The 12,781-nt window shown below is 47.2% G+C and overlaps 1 protein-coding gene and 1 pseudogene across 11 annotated transcripts in view; one reads left to right on the top strand and one right to left on the bottom strand.

Moving 5' to 3' along the window:
• The window catches only part of PIEZO2 (piezo type mechanosensitive ion channel component 2), a 465,650-nt gene that overhangs the window by 45,957 nt on the left and 406,912 nt on the right, over positions 1 to 12,781 (bottom strand). For all 11 annotated transcript variants that reach the window (XM_050767526.1, XM_050767528.1, XM_050767531.1 and 8 more), the window contains one exon: positions 10,949 to 11,063. In XM_050767526.1, the coding sequence (XP_050623483.1) occupies positions 10,949 to 11,063 (115 nt within the window). The remainder of the gene's footprint in view (positions 1 to 10,948; positions 11,064 to 12,781) is intronic.
• Positions 3,802 to 6,481, top strand: LOC126941206 (uncharacterized protein KIAA0895-like; annotated as a pseudogene).

Below are 12,781 nucleotides of genomic sequence, written 5' to 3'. Positions count from 1 at the left end.
TTATTTTCTGCTATCCTCTTTACTACTGTTGCTCCACATCTGGCCTTGACCAGCTAAGCTGCCCTGCTCTTTATTTTTTGTACATGGGCTGGCTTTCTTCTGCCAGAATGTCAGGCTGTGTGCAAACATTCCCTTCTTCAGGGAGCATTCTCTGAAGCCATGCTTGCCTACAAGAAATCCTTTCTCCCTCAGGTCCCACACTATTTTATCTCTACTTCTTAAAATGGAACTTGGCAGTTTTGATATCATTAGGAATTTTTTCCCTATACTTATCTTGCCTACCAGTTACAATGAAAGGCTTTAGAACAAATTAGTCTAGTAGGAATTCCAGACCCACTACTCACTGAATGGCTGTGTGACCTCAGGCAAGTTGCTTCAATCTCTGAGACCTTATTTGCTCCTCTGTAGAGCAGGGATAATAAAATGACCCTGTGCTGTTGCAAGGATCGAATTAGTTACTACAGTATACATGAGGCACATATGACAACAGCTGGCACTTCAGAAGAATGGGATCCACGTGCTTCATCTATCTGGAAGACATGACGCCTCGTACCAAGAAAGTGCTGAGTAAATATTCATTAAAAGAGTATCTTTAAATTATTGCTGTCTTTGGTTGGTAGGTTAAGAGTGCTGCATACGATAAATAATCTTCATGACACAGAGCAAGGAGCTATTTTCAAGATGACCAAAGAACAATTTTTTATAACTGATTGAAACATTCCAGAAGGAAAATGTCTGAGAACAGCAAACACAATTTTGAAAAAAAAAGGTAGTGAGAGGAGTTTGCCTCACTAAAAATTAAAACAAACTCTATAGCTACTAGACTTAATAGTATGTGGCACTGGCCCAGAGCGAGACAATACAAGGGAAGACCAAAATAGAGTCTGAAAACATACCCGAGAAGAAATGGGAGCCTAACACTGACAAATGAAGCATTTAAATCCAGTAGGAAAAGGACGAATCATCTTAATAAATTGGAATAACATAATTGTGTATCCATCTAAAAGTGAACAAATTAGATCTCTACTTCATAGAATAAAAATTTAAGATGTAGCCAGGTGCGGTGGCTCATGCCTGTAATCCCAGCATTGTGGGAGGCCGAGGTGGGTGGATCACGAGGTCAGGAGATCCAGACCATCCTGGCCAACGTGGTGAAACCCCATCTCTATTAAAATACAAAAAATTAGCCAGGAGTGATGGCGGGCGCCTGTAGTCCCAGCTACTTAGGAGGCAGAGGCAAGAGAATCACTTGAACCCGGGAGGCGGAGGTTGCAGTGAGCTGATTTTGTGCCATTGCATTCCAGCCTGGCGACAGAGCAAGACTCAGTCTCAAAAAAAAAAAAAAAAAAAAAAAAAAAAAAAAAAATTAAGAGGTAAGTAAAATTAATAGAAAATCTGGGAAACATCCACATCATATCTGGGAGGAGAGACTTTCTTTTCTTTCTTTTCTTTTTTTTCTGAGGCAAAGTCTCACTCTGTCACCAGGCTGGAGTACAGTGGTATGGTCTCAGCTCACTGCAACCTCCACCACCCGGGTTCAAGTGATTCTCCTGCCTCAGCCTCCCGAGTAGCTGGGATTACAGGCGTCTGCCACCACATCCAGCAAATTTTTTGTATTTTTAGTAGAGACAGGGTTTCACCATATTGGCCAGGCTGGTCTTGAACTCCTGACCTCACGTGATCCACCTGCCTCAGCCTCCCAAAGTGCTGGGATTACAGGTGTGAGCCACCGCGCCTGGCTAACAGACTTCTTAAAAGCAAGATGGAAACCTAGAAACTGCAAGGGGAAATTCGACACAAGAAAAAAAACAATAATTGCTTAGATTGCATATATCATACACTAAATCAAAATATAAGCCTTGGGTTGGAAAAAATATCTGAAATATACAAAAATGGGATAATCACAAATTGCACTGAAATTGGCAGACTGGTCTAAAGTTTACGGAAGAAGTCTGAGCTAATGTATTTAAAGCCACGAGAGTGGATGAGAACACCTAGGGAGTGAACATAAATGGAGAAGTTTCCATAGACAAGTCCTGGACATCACAGTGTTAAGGGTCAGGGAGATAGGGATGACCAGCGAGGTAGGAGGAGAACTAAGCTCGAGTGTGTTTGGAAAACCAAGTGGACAGCATGTTTCCAGGATGCAGTGATTTATTTTTTTTTTTTTTGAGACGGAGTTTCGCTCTTGTTGCCCAGGCTGGAGTGCAATGGCACGATCTTGGCTCACCACAACCTCCACCTCCCAGTTTCAAGTGATTCTCCTACCTCAGCCTCCCGAGTAGCTGGGATTGCAGGCATGCACCACCACACCCAGTTAATTTTGTATTTTCAGTAGAGATGGGGTTTCTCCATGTTTGTCAGGCTGGTCTCGAACTCCCGACCTCAGGTTATCCGCCCACCTCAGCCTTCCAAAGTGCGGGGATTACAGGTGTGAGCCACCGTGCCTGGCTTTCAAGATGTAGTGATTAACTGTATCGGGTGCTGATCGATATGAAGGTCATTGCTGGTCATTGGTGACCTTGATCAGATCAATTTGGATGGAGAGCCAGGAACAGAAGGCTAATTGGAGTGGATTTGAGAGAACGGGGAAGAAGGAACTAGAGACTGGGTATAGATGACTTGAGGTATGTGCTGCAATAGGAGCAGATGGAGGGAGATGCAGCGGGGCTGTAGCTGGAGGAGTGTGGGTTCTAGTGAGGGTTTTGTTTTGTTTTTTAAGATGGAGAAATAACAGCATGTTTATGCTGATGGAAAGACTCCAGTAGAGAGGAAGAGATTGAGGATGTAGGAGAGAGGAGAAATGCTGGAAGTGAGTTGCTGAGCAGGCAAGGGAGCTCGGCAGCTGGAGCCTCTCCAGGCAGTCTCTGGGGGCAGACGGGATTGGACTGAGTCCTGGAACAGAGGTGGGGTGAGCACCCTGACACTGGCCTTGGACGACCACTGGAAAGATCCCTCAGATAGGGAACACGCCAGAGATCGGCTTGGATTTGCTGAAACTTCCCTCTGCCCCCCAAAAGCAGATTCTAATTTGGATTTCAACAGATGGCTCAGAGGAGAGAGGGCATTCTGGGGGCACTGGCATAAGCATGGGGCCTTCAGACATTCAAACTGACTGAGGCCAAATGGGCAGGAGGATGTGGGTAAAGCCAGGTGGGTGGACAGGGGTGGCTATGAGAAGATGCCATAGGCAGAAGCCAGCCCCTGAGGCCTTCTCACCTACCTAATCAGCCCAGGCAGCTGTGGCTGCACTGAACCACCTCCCAGATTGAGCGCTGAGCAGAGATTAGAATCATGAGTAAGGGGCTCAGTCCTTGCCTTCAGGAGCTCAGGCTGAGAGGATTCCAGTAACCACCATCTAGATGGGTGTTTAAAACTCTTGCTTTCGGCTGGGTGCAGTGGTTTATGCGTTTAATTCCAGCACTTTGGGAGGCTGAGGCAGGAGGATCGCTTGAAGCCAGGAGTTGGAGGCTGCAAGGAGCTCTGATCATTGCACTGCACTCCACCTTGGGCGACAGAGCAAGCCCCTGTCTCAAAACACAAAAACGAAAACAAAGTGCTTTCCCCTAGCCCGGCATACTTGGGTGAGTCTGCTGGAGGCAATGGACGCTGCAGCCAGTCAGACCCCTGGAAGCAGAGTCTGGGCCCACCAACGGCCCAGCAGAGGCAATGTGGAGTACAGGGTCTGCTGGTCCTCTGGTCACACCCACTCATGCTGGTCTCCACATGCTCTTTATATCCCCAGAGGTCGACAGTGTGGGGGATTGGAGTGACCCAGCTGGATGTGACCCCCAAGACAGAATGGTGCTGGACTTGGGGGCTCAGGGGTATGACCAGGCACCCCCTAGCCTGCCTACCAGCCTCCCATCCCTGCGCCATAGGCTGAAGCCCTCAGACCAAGATGGGCCACCGCTGTACCCCTGGTCTCAGCCCCTGGCCTTGCCCCTGGCTCTGGCAGTCCCCCCAGCACTGCAGCCCCAGACTGAGCAGCAGCCCTTCTCACAAAGGCACCTGGGCCACTGTGGCCACATGCGTCGCAGTGAGAGCACCTACTCTGTAAATAGTACTGGCCGGCGGGCGCATGGCACCCTGGGATGGCCTCTACCTGGATGGGGACAGAACCCAGGTGGGCGCACCCTGTGGCCTGCAGCCTCCCTGCCTCACGTTGCTAAGACTCAAAGGGATGCAGGACATAGTGCCAGCAAGAGCCCCTGCATGTTGGTGGCCCTGCGGCCAACCAATACGGACCATGAGCGAGACAACTTCTTCCAGTCCCATTACACCTACAATTCACCCTTCGAGTACCAGGAGCCCATGCCCACGCCTGTGCTCGAGAAGTACTGCGAGGCCTCTGGATAGTTCATCCATCAGGCAGTTGGCATCACTGAGCTGTTCTGGAGAAGTCTGGAACCTATGAACACTTTCAGGCTGTCACCGGGAAGCAGCTGCTCACAAGTGCCAAATATGGTCCATTGTGCGCAAAGACATGCGGAAGAAGGGCTGCGTCGAGGAGACTGTGGCGCAGCTGACTGAAGACCTGCTGTCCCAGGCAGTGATGACGGTGGACAACAGCCGGCCCACATTGGCGATCAACCTGACCGGAGCCCGCCAGTACTGGTTGGAGGGCATGCTGCGGCATGAAATAGGTCAGGGTATGGGTATCCGGCGGATGGGTCGGCATGAAAGGGGCCTGGGAGCTGGGAGGGGTGGGAAAGAGGGGCCCGAGTAACTCCCCTTTGTTTCTCCCCCTTCCCTCCTGAGGTCGGGGCTTTCCCTTCCTGAGCAGCCACCTCCGCCCTCTGGCGCACAAAGGTGGGCCAGAACATGCCCGCCAACGCTCTGGGCGCACCCTCATCTCTTGGTCCTTTCGGGTATATTTTTCTCTCTCCACTTCCTCTCCGACTTCTCTCGACAGTGGGGGCAAGGCTGGTGAGGCCCTGACAGGCCAGAGGGAGAACCCTCAGGGTCTCACCAGGCCAACCCTTCAGGGTGGATGGAAGGCCAGATCCTGGGAATGGACTTGGCTTGAGGACACACGGCGCCTGGTTTAGGTGGGGACTGGCCAGGCTGGGCAGGAGTGTGCAGGGCACTAACCACTATTTCTATCCGTCTGTCCCTCTTCCTCGAGAATCCTGTTGCTCTGGGCAAGAGGTGGTTTTTGCCGGGGGCATCAGCTGAGTGTTCAAAATGATACGGACACCCAGGATGGGCAGTAAAGTATACGTATTCTTGTGCCCAGGCGGGCTGGGGGCAATGTCAGTTCGGGAGAGTTCGTGCACGTGTGTGGGTGCGTGGGTGAAGGGTGGGGGGCGGATGGGTGGGAGAGGATTCATGTATGTGAGCCGCTGTGGATCCCTGGGTGCGAGTCCACCGGAGGAGGGGCTTCACGCTGCGTGGGGCCGGGAGAGCTTGTGTGCAAACCTGAGTTCGGGAGCATGAGGATCCAAGTGTCTCGGCCTAAGCCCCGGCCCAGTGGAGCAGAGCCAGGGCTGGGCTCGCAGGCGGGTCCCCGAACGCCCCGCCCAGCGCTGCCTCCCCTCGCCTTCCCCACAGACATTCACTACCTGCGGGGCGTGAACGACGCGCGCCAGCCGTGGCACAACGCATGGGGCCGGCTGCGGTACGGGCTGCGGCCGCAGAACCCCACAAGGGGCACCTGGCCAGCCTGCACAGCGTGCTGTTCCGCAAGCGGCTCTTCCTGCGCTGCGCTGTGCTGCTCCGCGACCCCACGCCGTCGTTCTGCTACACGCTCCGCCGCGCTCTGCGCACGTCCTTCCGCCAGCTCGGCCAGGACGTGGCGCGCTACGTGCAGGACGCCGACGTGCGCCGCGAGCACTGCGTGCGCGCCCAGCGCGGCCAGACAGAATCCTCGCCGCCAGTTTGTTTCCGGCAGGGCCAGGAGTACCTGGACAGCATCGTGAGCATTCTGCGACATCGCCAGACCATCGATTTCCCGCTGCTGACCTCACTGGGCAAGGGGTCCTGTGAGTATGTGGACCACCTACGGCCCCATGGGGTGCTGGATAATACCCGGGTGCCCCACTTCATGCAGAACTTGGCACCTTACCGGCAGCAGCTGGAGCACATCATGGCCACCAACCGGCTCGATGAGGTGGAGCTGGGTCGCCTGCTGCCCGACTGATGTAGGTTGAGGGCTGCAGACAGAGGCCCTGGACTAGAAGCTCCAGATAAGGCCCCCAGAACATGAAGCTTTTTGCTCTGTGCTTCCACGGCCTAGGTGTTTCTTGGGGGTGTTGGGAGGGCAGGAGCATTCCTTGAGAAGGAGTGGCAACATCAAAGGGTTTGTGTCCCTTGCTAGCCTCCCTGGGGCCTGGGGACCTGCAGCAGCATGTCTGGCAAACTGAGTCGCCCTCCTGCCTCCAGCTCTCTGTTGAGCAGAGGGAAGGCATGGGGGCAGAAGGGAGCTGAGTATTGATGGAGATGGGGTTGGTTTGGGAATAGAAACTTGTTCTTGCATGAGGTGGCTTTGATTGTCCCGGTACTCCAGTCTGTCCCTTCCCTCACCTGGCCCCTTGGTGCTCCTTCAGCATTCGCGCTGTCTACCTCTCACTGGGTCCTGGTGGGGGTCGGGATCCCTTCTCCTGGGGTGATTGATGGCCTGAGCCTGGGGTCTTGGTAGTAGAGACCCAGCTGGTCTGGGGTGTGCTTTCCAACATTTTGCCTCTCTCCCTGGTCATGTATTTATTCCATATTTATATGGTCTACTTCCTGTGGCTGGGAGCAGCAGCTCCTGAAGGTTCCACTGGGGGGAACAAGACACTCCTTCCTGGAAGATACGGATTTTCCTAGCCCCACTCCCATTACACACACATAGACACACACACCCCTAGCCCCACTCCCATTACACACACACACACACACACCCCTAGCCCCACTCCCATTACACACACACACACACACACCCCTAGCCCCACTCCCATTACACACACACACACACACCCCTAGCCCCACTCCCATTACACACACACACACACACACCTGGCCCCACTCCCATTACACACACACACACACCTAGCCCCACTCCCATTACACACACACACACACACACACACCTAGCCCCACTCCCATTACACACACACACACACACACACCCCTAGCCCCACTCCCATTACACACACACACACACCCCTGGCCCCACTCCCATTACACACACACACACCCCTAGCCCCACTCCCATTGCACACACACACACACACAGTGATTCAGGCCTTGTGATACCGATTTTCCTAGCCCCACTCCCATTACACACACACACACACACACACACACACACCCCTAGCCCCACTCCCATTACACACACACACACCCCTAGCCCCACTCCCATTACACACACACACACCCCTAGCCCCACTCCCATTACACACACACACACACCCCTAGCCCCACTCCCATTACACACACACACACACACACCCCTAGCCCCACTCCCATTACACACACACACACACACCTAGCCCCACTCCCATTGCGTGCACACACACACACACACACACAGTGATTCAGGCCTTGTGATACCGATTTTCCTAGCCCCACTCCCATTACACACACACACACACACACCTAGCCCCACTCCCATTACACACACACACACACACACACACACAGTGATTCAGGCCTTGTGATACCGATTTTCCTAGCCCCACTCCCATTACACACACACACACACACACACCCCTAGCCCCACTCCCATTACACACACACACACACACACACACAGACACACTGACTCAGGCCTTGTGAATCAAGCCCAAGAGCTCCCTTGGCCCTGTCCCCACTCCCTCCACTGGCCTCTGCTGTTCCTGTCTCTGCCCACACCCTCACAGCTGGTCTCTGGCAGAGGCTGGCGTAGTCTAGGAGCAGCTGCAATTGCGCCTGAGGGACAGTCCCTAGAGTTTGGTGGCCCAAGTCCTGAACCCCTCCTGGACCAGGTGAGGTGCAGAGGTGGTTGCTGCTTCCAGTTTCCCTTTAGACTTAGCTGTGTGAGCCCCACTCATACCCTTTGGCCTTAGTTTTCCCATCTGTAAAACTCAGAAACACAGTTGGAAAGTCCTTATTCATTTAGTCAGCGAATGTAATATGTATAGAGCGCCTTTTGTGTAAGTTACTGGTCAGAATCCTCACTGAGCTCCCAGTCCAGAGGGAAGCCAGACAATTAAAACAGTAATAAAAAAAAAAAAAAAGAAAAGAAAAAAGGAAAAAAAAGGGATAAGAAGCCTGACATATAAATAGCATGAATGGATAAGAACAAACAACCTGACAGAACAATGCAGGAAAATGCTAAAAGTTTAAATCTTAGACTTGAAAAGAAAAAATCACCAACAAAATGTGAAATAAAAATGCTCAGTTTAATTAGTTAAGAATTCAACTACATTCAAATGAAAAGAAAAGCCATTTGTCATCCTTAGAAAGAAAAATGATAAAAACAGCAGTAAAATCCTGTGGTGTGAGGCTAGAGGAAACTGGACACTCTTGTCCCTCACATGGAGGAGGGCAAAGTACTAAAACCTTTCAGAAAATATCTATTGAAGTGAAAACAGACGCACTCTGAATCAGTCATCCCACTTTTGAGAATCTGTTCTGTGGAAAATGCATGTTCTTCCTAACCTTTGCTAAGCATTTAAACACACACATAGGTATTACGACATATAAATGTTTGTGCAATGATATCTATTATGGCATTGTTCATTGTGGCAAAAATCCAGAAGCAACCTTATGTCCATTACGGGTGGGAGGATTGAATAAAGTATGCATGTCTGCACTATAGAATATTTTGCAGCTATTAAGAAAGAATGATATGATTTTATAAATAATTGGAGAAATGTTCATGACATTGGTAATGAAAATGCAAGAGTAATTTGTAGAGAATGAACTTATTAAAAAAAGAAATAGGCCGGGCACGGTGGCTCACTCCTGTAATCCCAGCACTGTGGGAGGCCGATGTGGGCAGATCACGAGGTCAGGAGATCAAGACCATCCTGGTTAACACGGTGAAACCCTGTCTCTACTAAAAATACAAATATTGCTAGGTGTGATGGTGTGTGCCTGGTCCCAGCTACTCAGGAGGCTGAGGCAGGAGAATCGCTTGAACCCGGGAGGCAGAGGTTGCAGTGAGCCAAGATCACACCACTGCACTCCAGCCTTTGTGACACAGCGAGACTCTGTCTCAAAAAAAAAAAAAAAGAAAAAGAAACAAAATACAACAGATGAGCCTTATCTTTAATCATGCCACTTAATCTCCACTTTCTAAAGAAGATTAGTAACGGCTGTTACTAATAAGGTGAATGAATATTCCTCCTGATCTTTCTCTTGCATGCATAAGCTATTATATGCACCCATTAAAAATGCAAAATACTGTCTTGAGGTACTACTCTGACTTCATTTGTTTCATGATTTCATAATGTGTGTGCCATTTGCAATGTGTTGTTTTTCACTTAATAATGTGTCAGGAATTGTTCTTCATACCAGCTCAAAGCTATGCATCTCATTTTTAAAGAACTGAGTAACATTCCATAATATACTGGTAACATCATTTATTTAACTCTTCTTCTTCATATGGGCATTTAGGATGTTTCCAAATTTTTTGTTATTAACAAATAGTGTCTGATGAATACTCTTAGACATGTGTGTTTGTACACATGTGCAAGTACGGCTATAGGCTAAGCCAAACACCTAGGCGTGGGACTGATCTGTAGTATGATATGTAACATCTGAGCTTTTAGGAGGTAATGACACAGAACTCTTCAAAGTAGATATGCTGCTTCACAACACAACTCATGGTTTCCTGCCAGCTCCCAACATTATCCAGTGTTTATTTTCCTGTCAATCTAATGGGTTAAGAAAACAGTATGTCAAAATATTTCATTTGTATTTCTTGTATTACAGTGAGACTGAGCACCTTTTGGTCATTTTTGTTTTCTGGTCTGTGAATTGTTTTTCATACCCTCTCATTGATTGAATTTTTCTTTTCTTGATTTCTAGCAGTTCTTAACATACACAGAATACTCATATTTAGTCTGATAGATATAATAAAATATTGCTCCTGAGTGAACCACCTGCACTTCAACTTCACTTTTGATGTTTTTTGTTATAGTTTGAAATATTTTTACCCTTAGAGATATGTTGATATCATGTTTTCAAATATATTGGTAGAATGCTGAATATATGTTCCTTTTGTTTGCTTGTTTCTGAGTATTGTTTAAGTGTGCTTTTGCTTTTTTCTGGATTAAATTGCCAAAGTTTCATCTTTCTTATTGTTTTTTTACTTTTTATTTATTTATTTTTTAGACAAAGTCTCGCTCTGTCGCCCAGGCTGGAGTACAGTCTTGCCTCAGCCTCCTGAGTAGCTGGGACTACAGGTGCCCGCCACCACGCCCAGGTAATTTTTTGCATTTTTAGTAGAGACGAGGTTTCACCATGTTAGCCAGGATGGTCTCGATTTCCTGACCTCTTTATCCGCCTGCCTTGGCCTCCCAAAGTGCTGTGATTATAGGCATGAGCCACCGCGCCCGGCCTTAGCTTTTTCTAAGAACAATTTTTAACTTAACGATCAGGTCATGTCCTGTAGTATTTCTTTTTTTTTATTAGTTAATATCCATGTAAAAAGTTAGTTTTCTTCTACTTTTTTTGGGTTTCATTTGCACCTCTCCTTTTTTCCTACTTAAGAATATATATATATATATACACACACACACACACACACACACACACACACACACACACACTAACTTTGTGCTTTAATTTATTCCAAGTGTCAGAAATGACCAGTTAAGGACAAATTGAAACTCTTGGTGTTCTTTAAAATTTAAACATCTTAATCCCTCAGAAGTTTCTGTCCTTTGCAGACAAGGCTGGGGAGCACAGCCTGAAACCTGCCACACCCACTGCAGCCACCCACCCACACTCACCGCAGCCACCCACCCACACTCACCCTCCTTGGATCCTTTCCGCCTTCGTTTCCGTTCTTCTCTTGCAGACCTTTTTTTCTCTTTGTGTCTCTGTCGGAGTGCTGTTTTAGGATCAGTAATCCAGGCTTGATAAACAAACTGAAGGGAGAAAGTTCAATTATTTTCTGGCCTTTTAATAATTAGAAATAAAAAAAGGGACCTACACCAAGCTTCCTGACTTTTGAAATATTTTTTTCTCCCAACACAAACTAAACATCCCTGTGCTATTATTATTATCATGAGATTCAATTTGTTTTAGAAAAAGACAACAGATGTTGTAGTAATATATTTCATCTGGTATCACAGATATCATGAGATAAACTGTGAGTATACCATACAAACCATCATTTCTCCCAAGTCCCTACATCTCACCACCATTTGTGATACTTATTACTGATACTTTTGCACTGTCCACAATAGGTATAAGCCGGAAGCCTCATTCAGTATCAGTAGTTTCTCCCATCACAAATAAACTTTGAGTCAAAACAAAATAACATCTTTAATAGTCTTCTTTACTTTGGGAAAATAGTTTTGTGCATTTGATACTCTTCCTCCTGAATAACAGCTATTACCAGCGACTTGAGAAAGCGGTTTGGAGAATGATTAGTACTTTGCGAGAAAAAAAAATATGACATTAAGGTTAAGGAGTTATTCCAGAATAGCATTAAAGAAAACCTGTGGGGCTTTTGGTTGCCTTTTGTCATTTTCATTCAAGAGCTGAAAACAGCTGCATTAATATATTATAACCGATAACCAGGAAAGAGCAATTGTGAACAGCCCCCCACCAAGAGTCTCCCAAATCATGCAGAAAGAACAAAAAGAAAACCTTGATAGAAACAGTCAGCCATCTAGCAACATGAAGTCAAGCAGGCATGCTTCTCATGCACCACAAACACACCGGGGTCTCAGGGAAGCTGAGTTTTTCATCATGATGATAAAGTTAAATAAATGTTTTCTGGGAGCTCTGTAAACCCAGATCTTATTCTATATTATTTTCAGATTTCTGAAATCTTTGAAAAACACAGCATAAGCAAATCAGTGGCATTGTGGTCAGTAGAAAGTAAAGAGAGATTCAAATTTTCCATATATGGAAACGAAAGGGTCATAGGTTACTATAATAGACAAACTGTTTCTTTTTTTCTCACTGGTAGAAATCTGAATTTTATGAGAAATTAAAACAAATGCAATATCTGTATTATTTCTGAATAACAAATTCCAGGAAGCAAAAAATTATTCTATTTTATGCCAAAAGCATATCTTAAACAATGGGAAGATGAACTGGAATTTTCAGGAGGACTGAATAAAGGAATTTTTGGTAGATGTTTATGGGCTATGTTAATTGGGAATTCTATCAAGATCTTTGAGTTACAGTACATTAATAAGCAAACTTGTCTCAGCACAATATTGGTTGCTTTAAAATAATCTGATTATTGAACATAAGAAATTTTCAGGTTTAAGAGCAACATATGGTGACATTTCCTTTAAAAAGTGTTATCACAATAATGTTTTTAGATGATGCACGAATCCCAAAAATAGAAAACAAAAAAGGAATTGAGGATTTGTAAATGTAAGAGGCGCACAAGTTGGAGGAATTCTTTTTCTCTGAAGAAAAAGGAAACTGGGAGGAAAAGGAGAGAGGAAAAGGGATGTGAAGGGTGGAATGGAAGAAGGCTTGTGGAACGGGTGGGTGCCATTAACATTTTGGTTTATAAAAGGGCACTCCTGGCTCAACAAAGGACCCCTAAAGAAGCAGCATGTCAGTGCTGCCTCACTGCCATGAGAATCGAGGTATGCAAACCGGGAAAGCGGAGAGAGGA

The sequence above is a fragment of the Macaca thibetana genome, chromosome 18 (genome assembly GCF_024542745.1).
Source record: "Macaca thibetana thibetana isolate TM-01 chromosome 18, ASM2454274v1, whole genome shotgun sequence".
NCBI classification, from domain to species: Eukaryota; Metazoa; Chordata; class Mammalia; order Primates; family Cercopithecidae; genus Macaca; species Macaca thibetana.
This window is presented reverse-complemented; position numbering and strand designations above follow the sequence as displayed.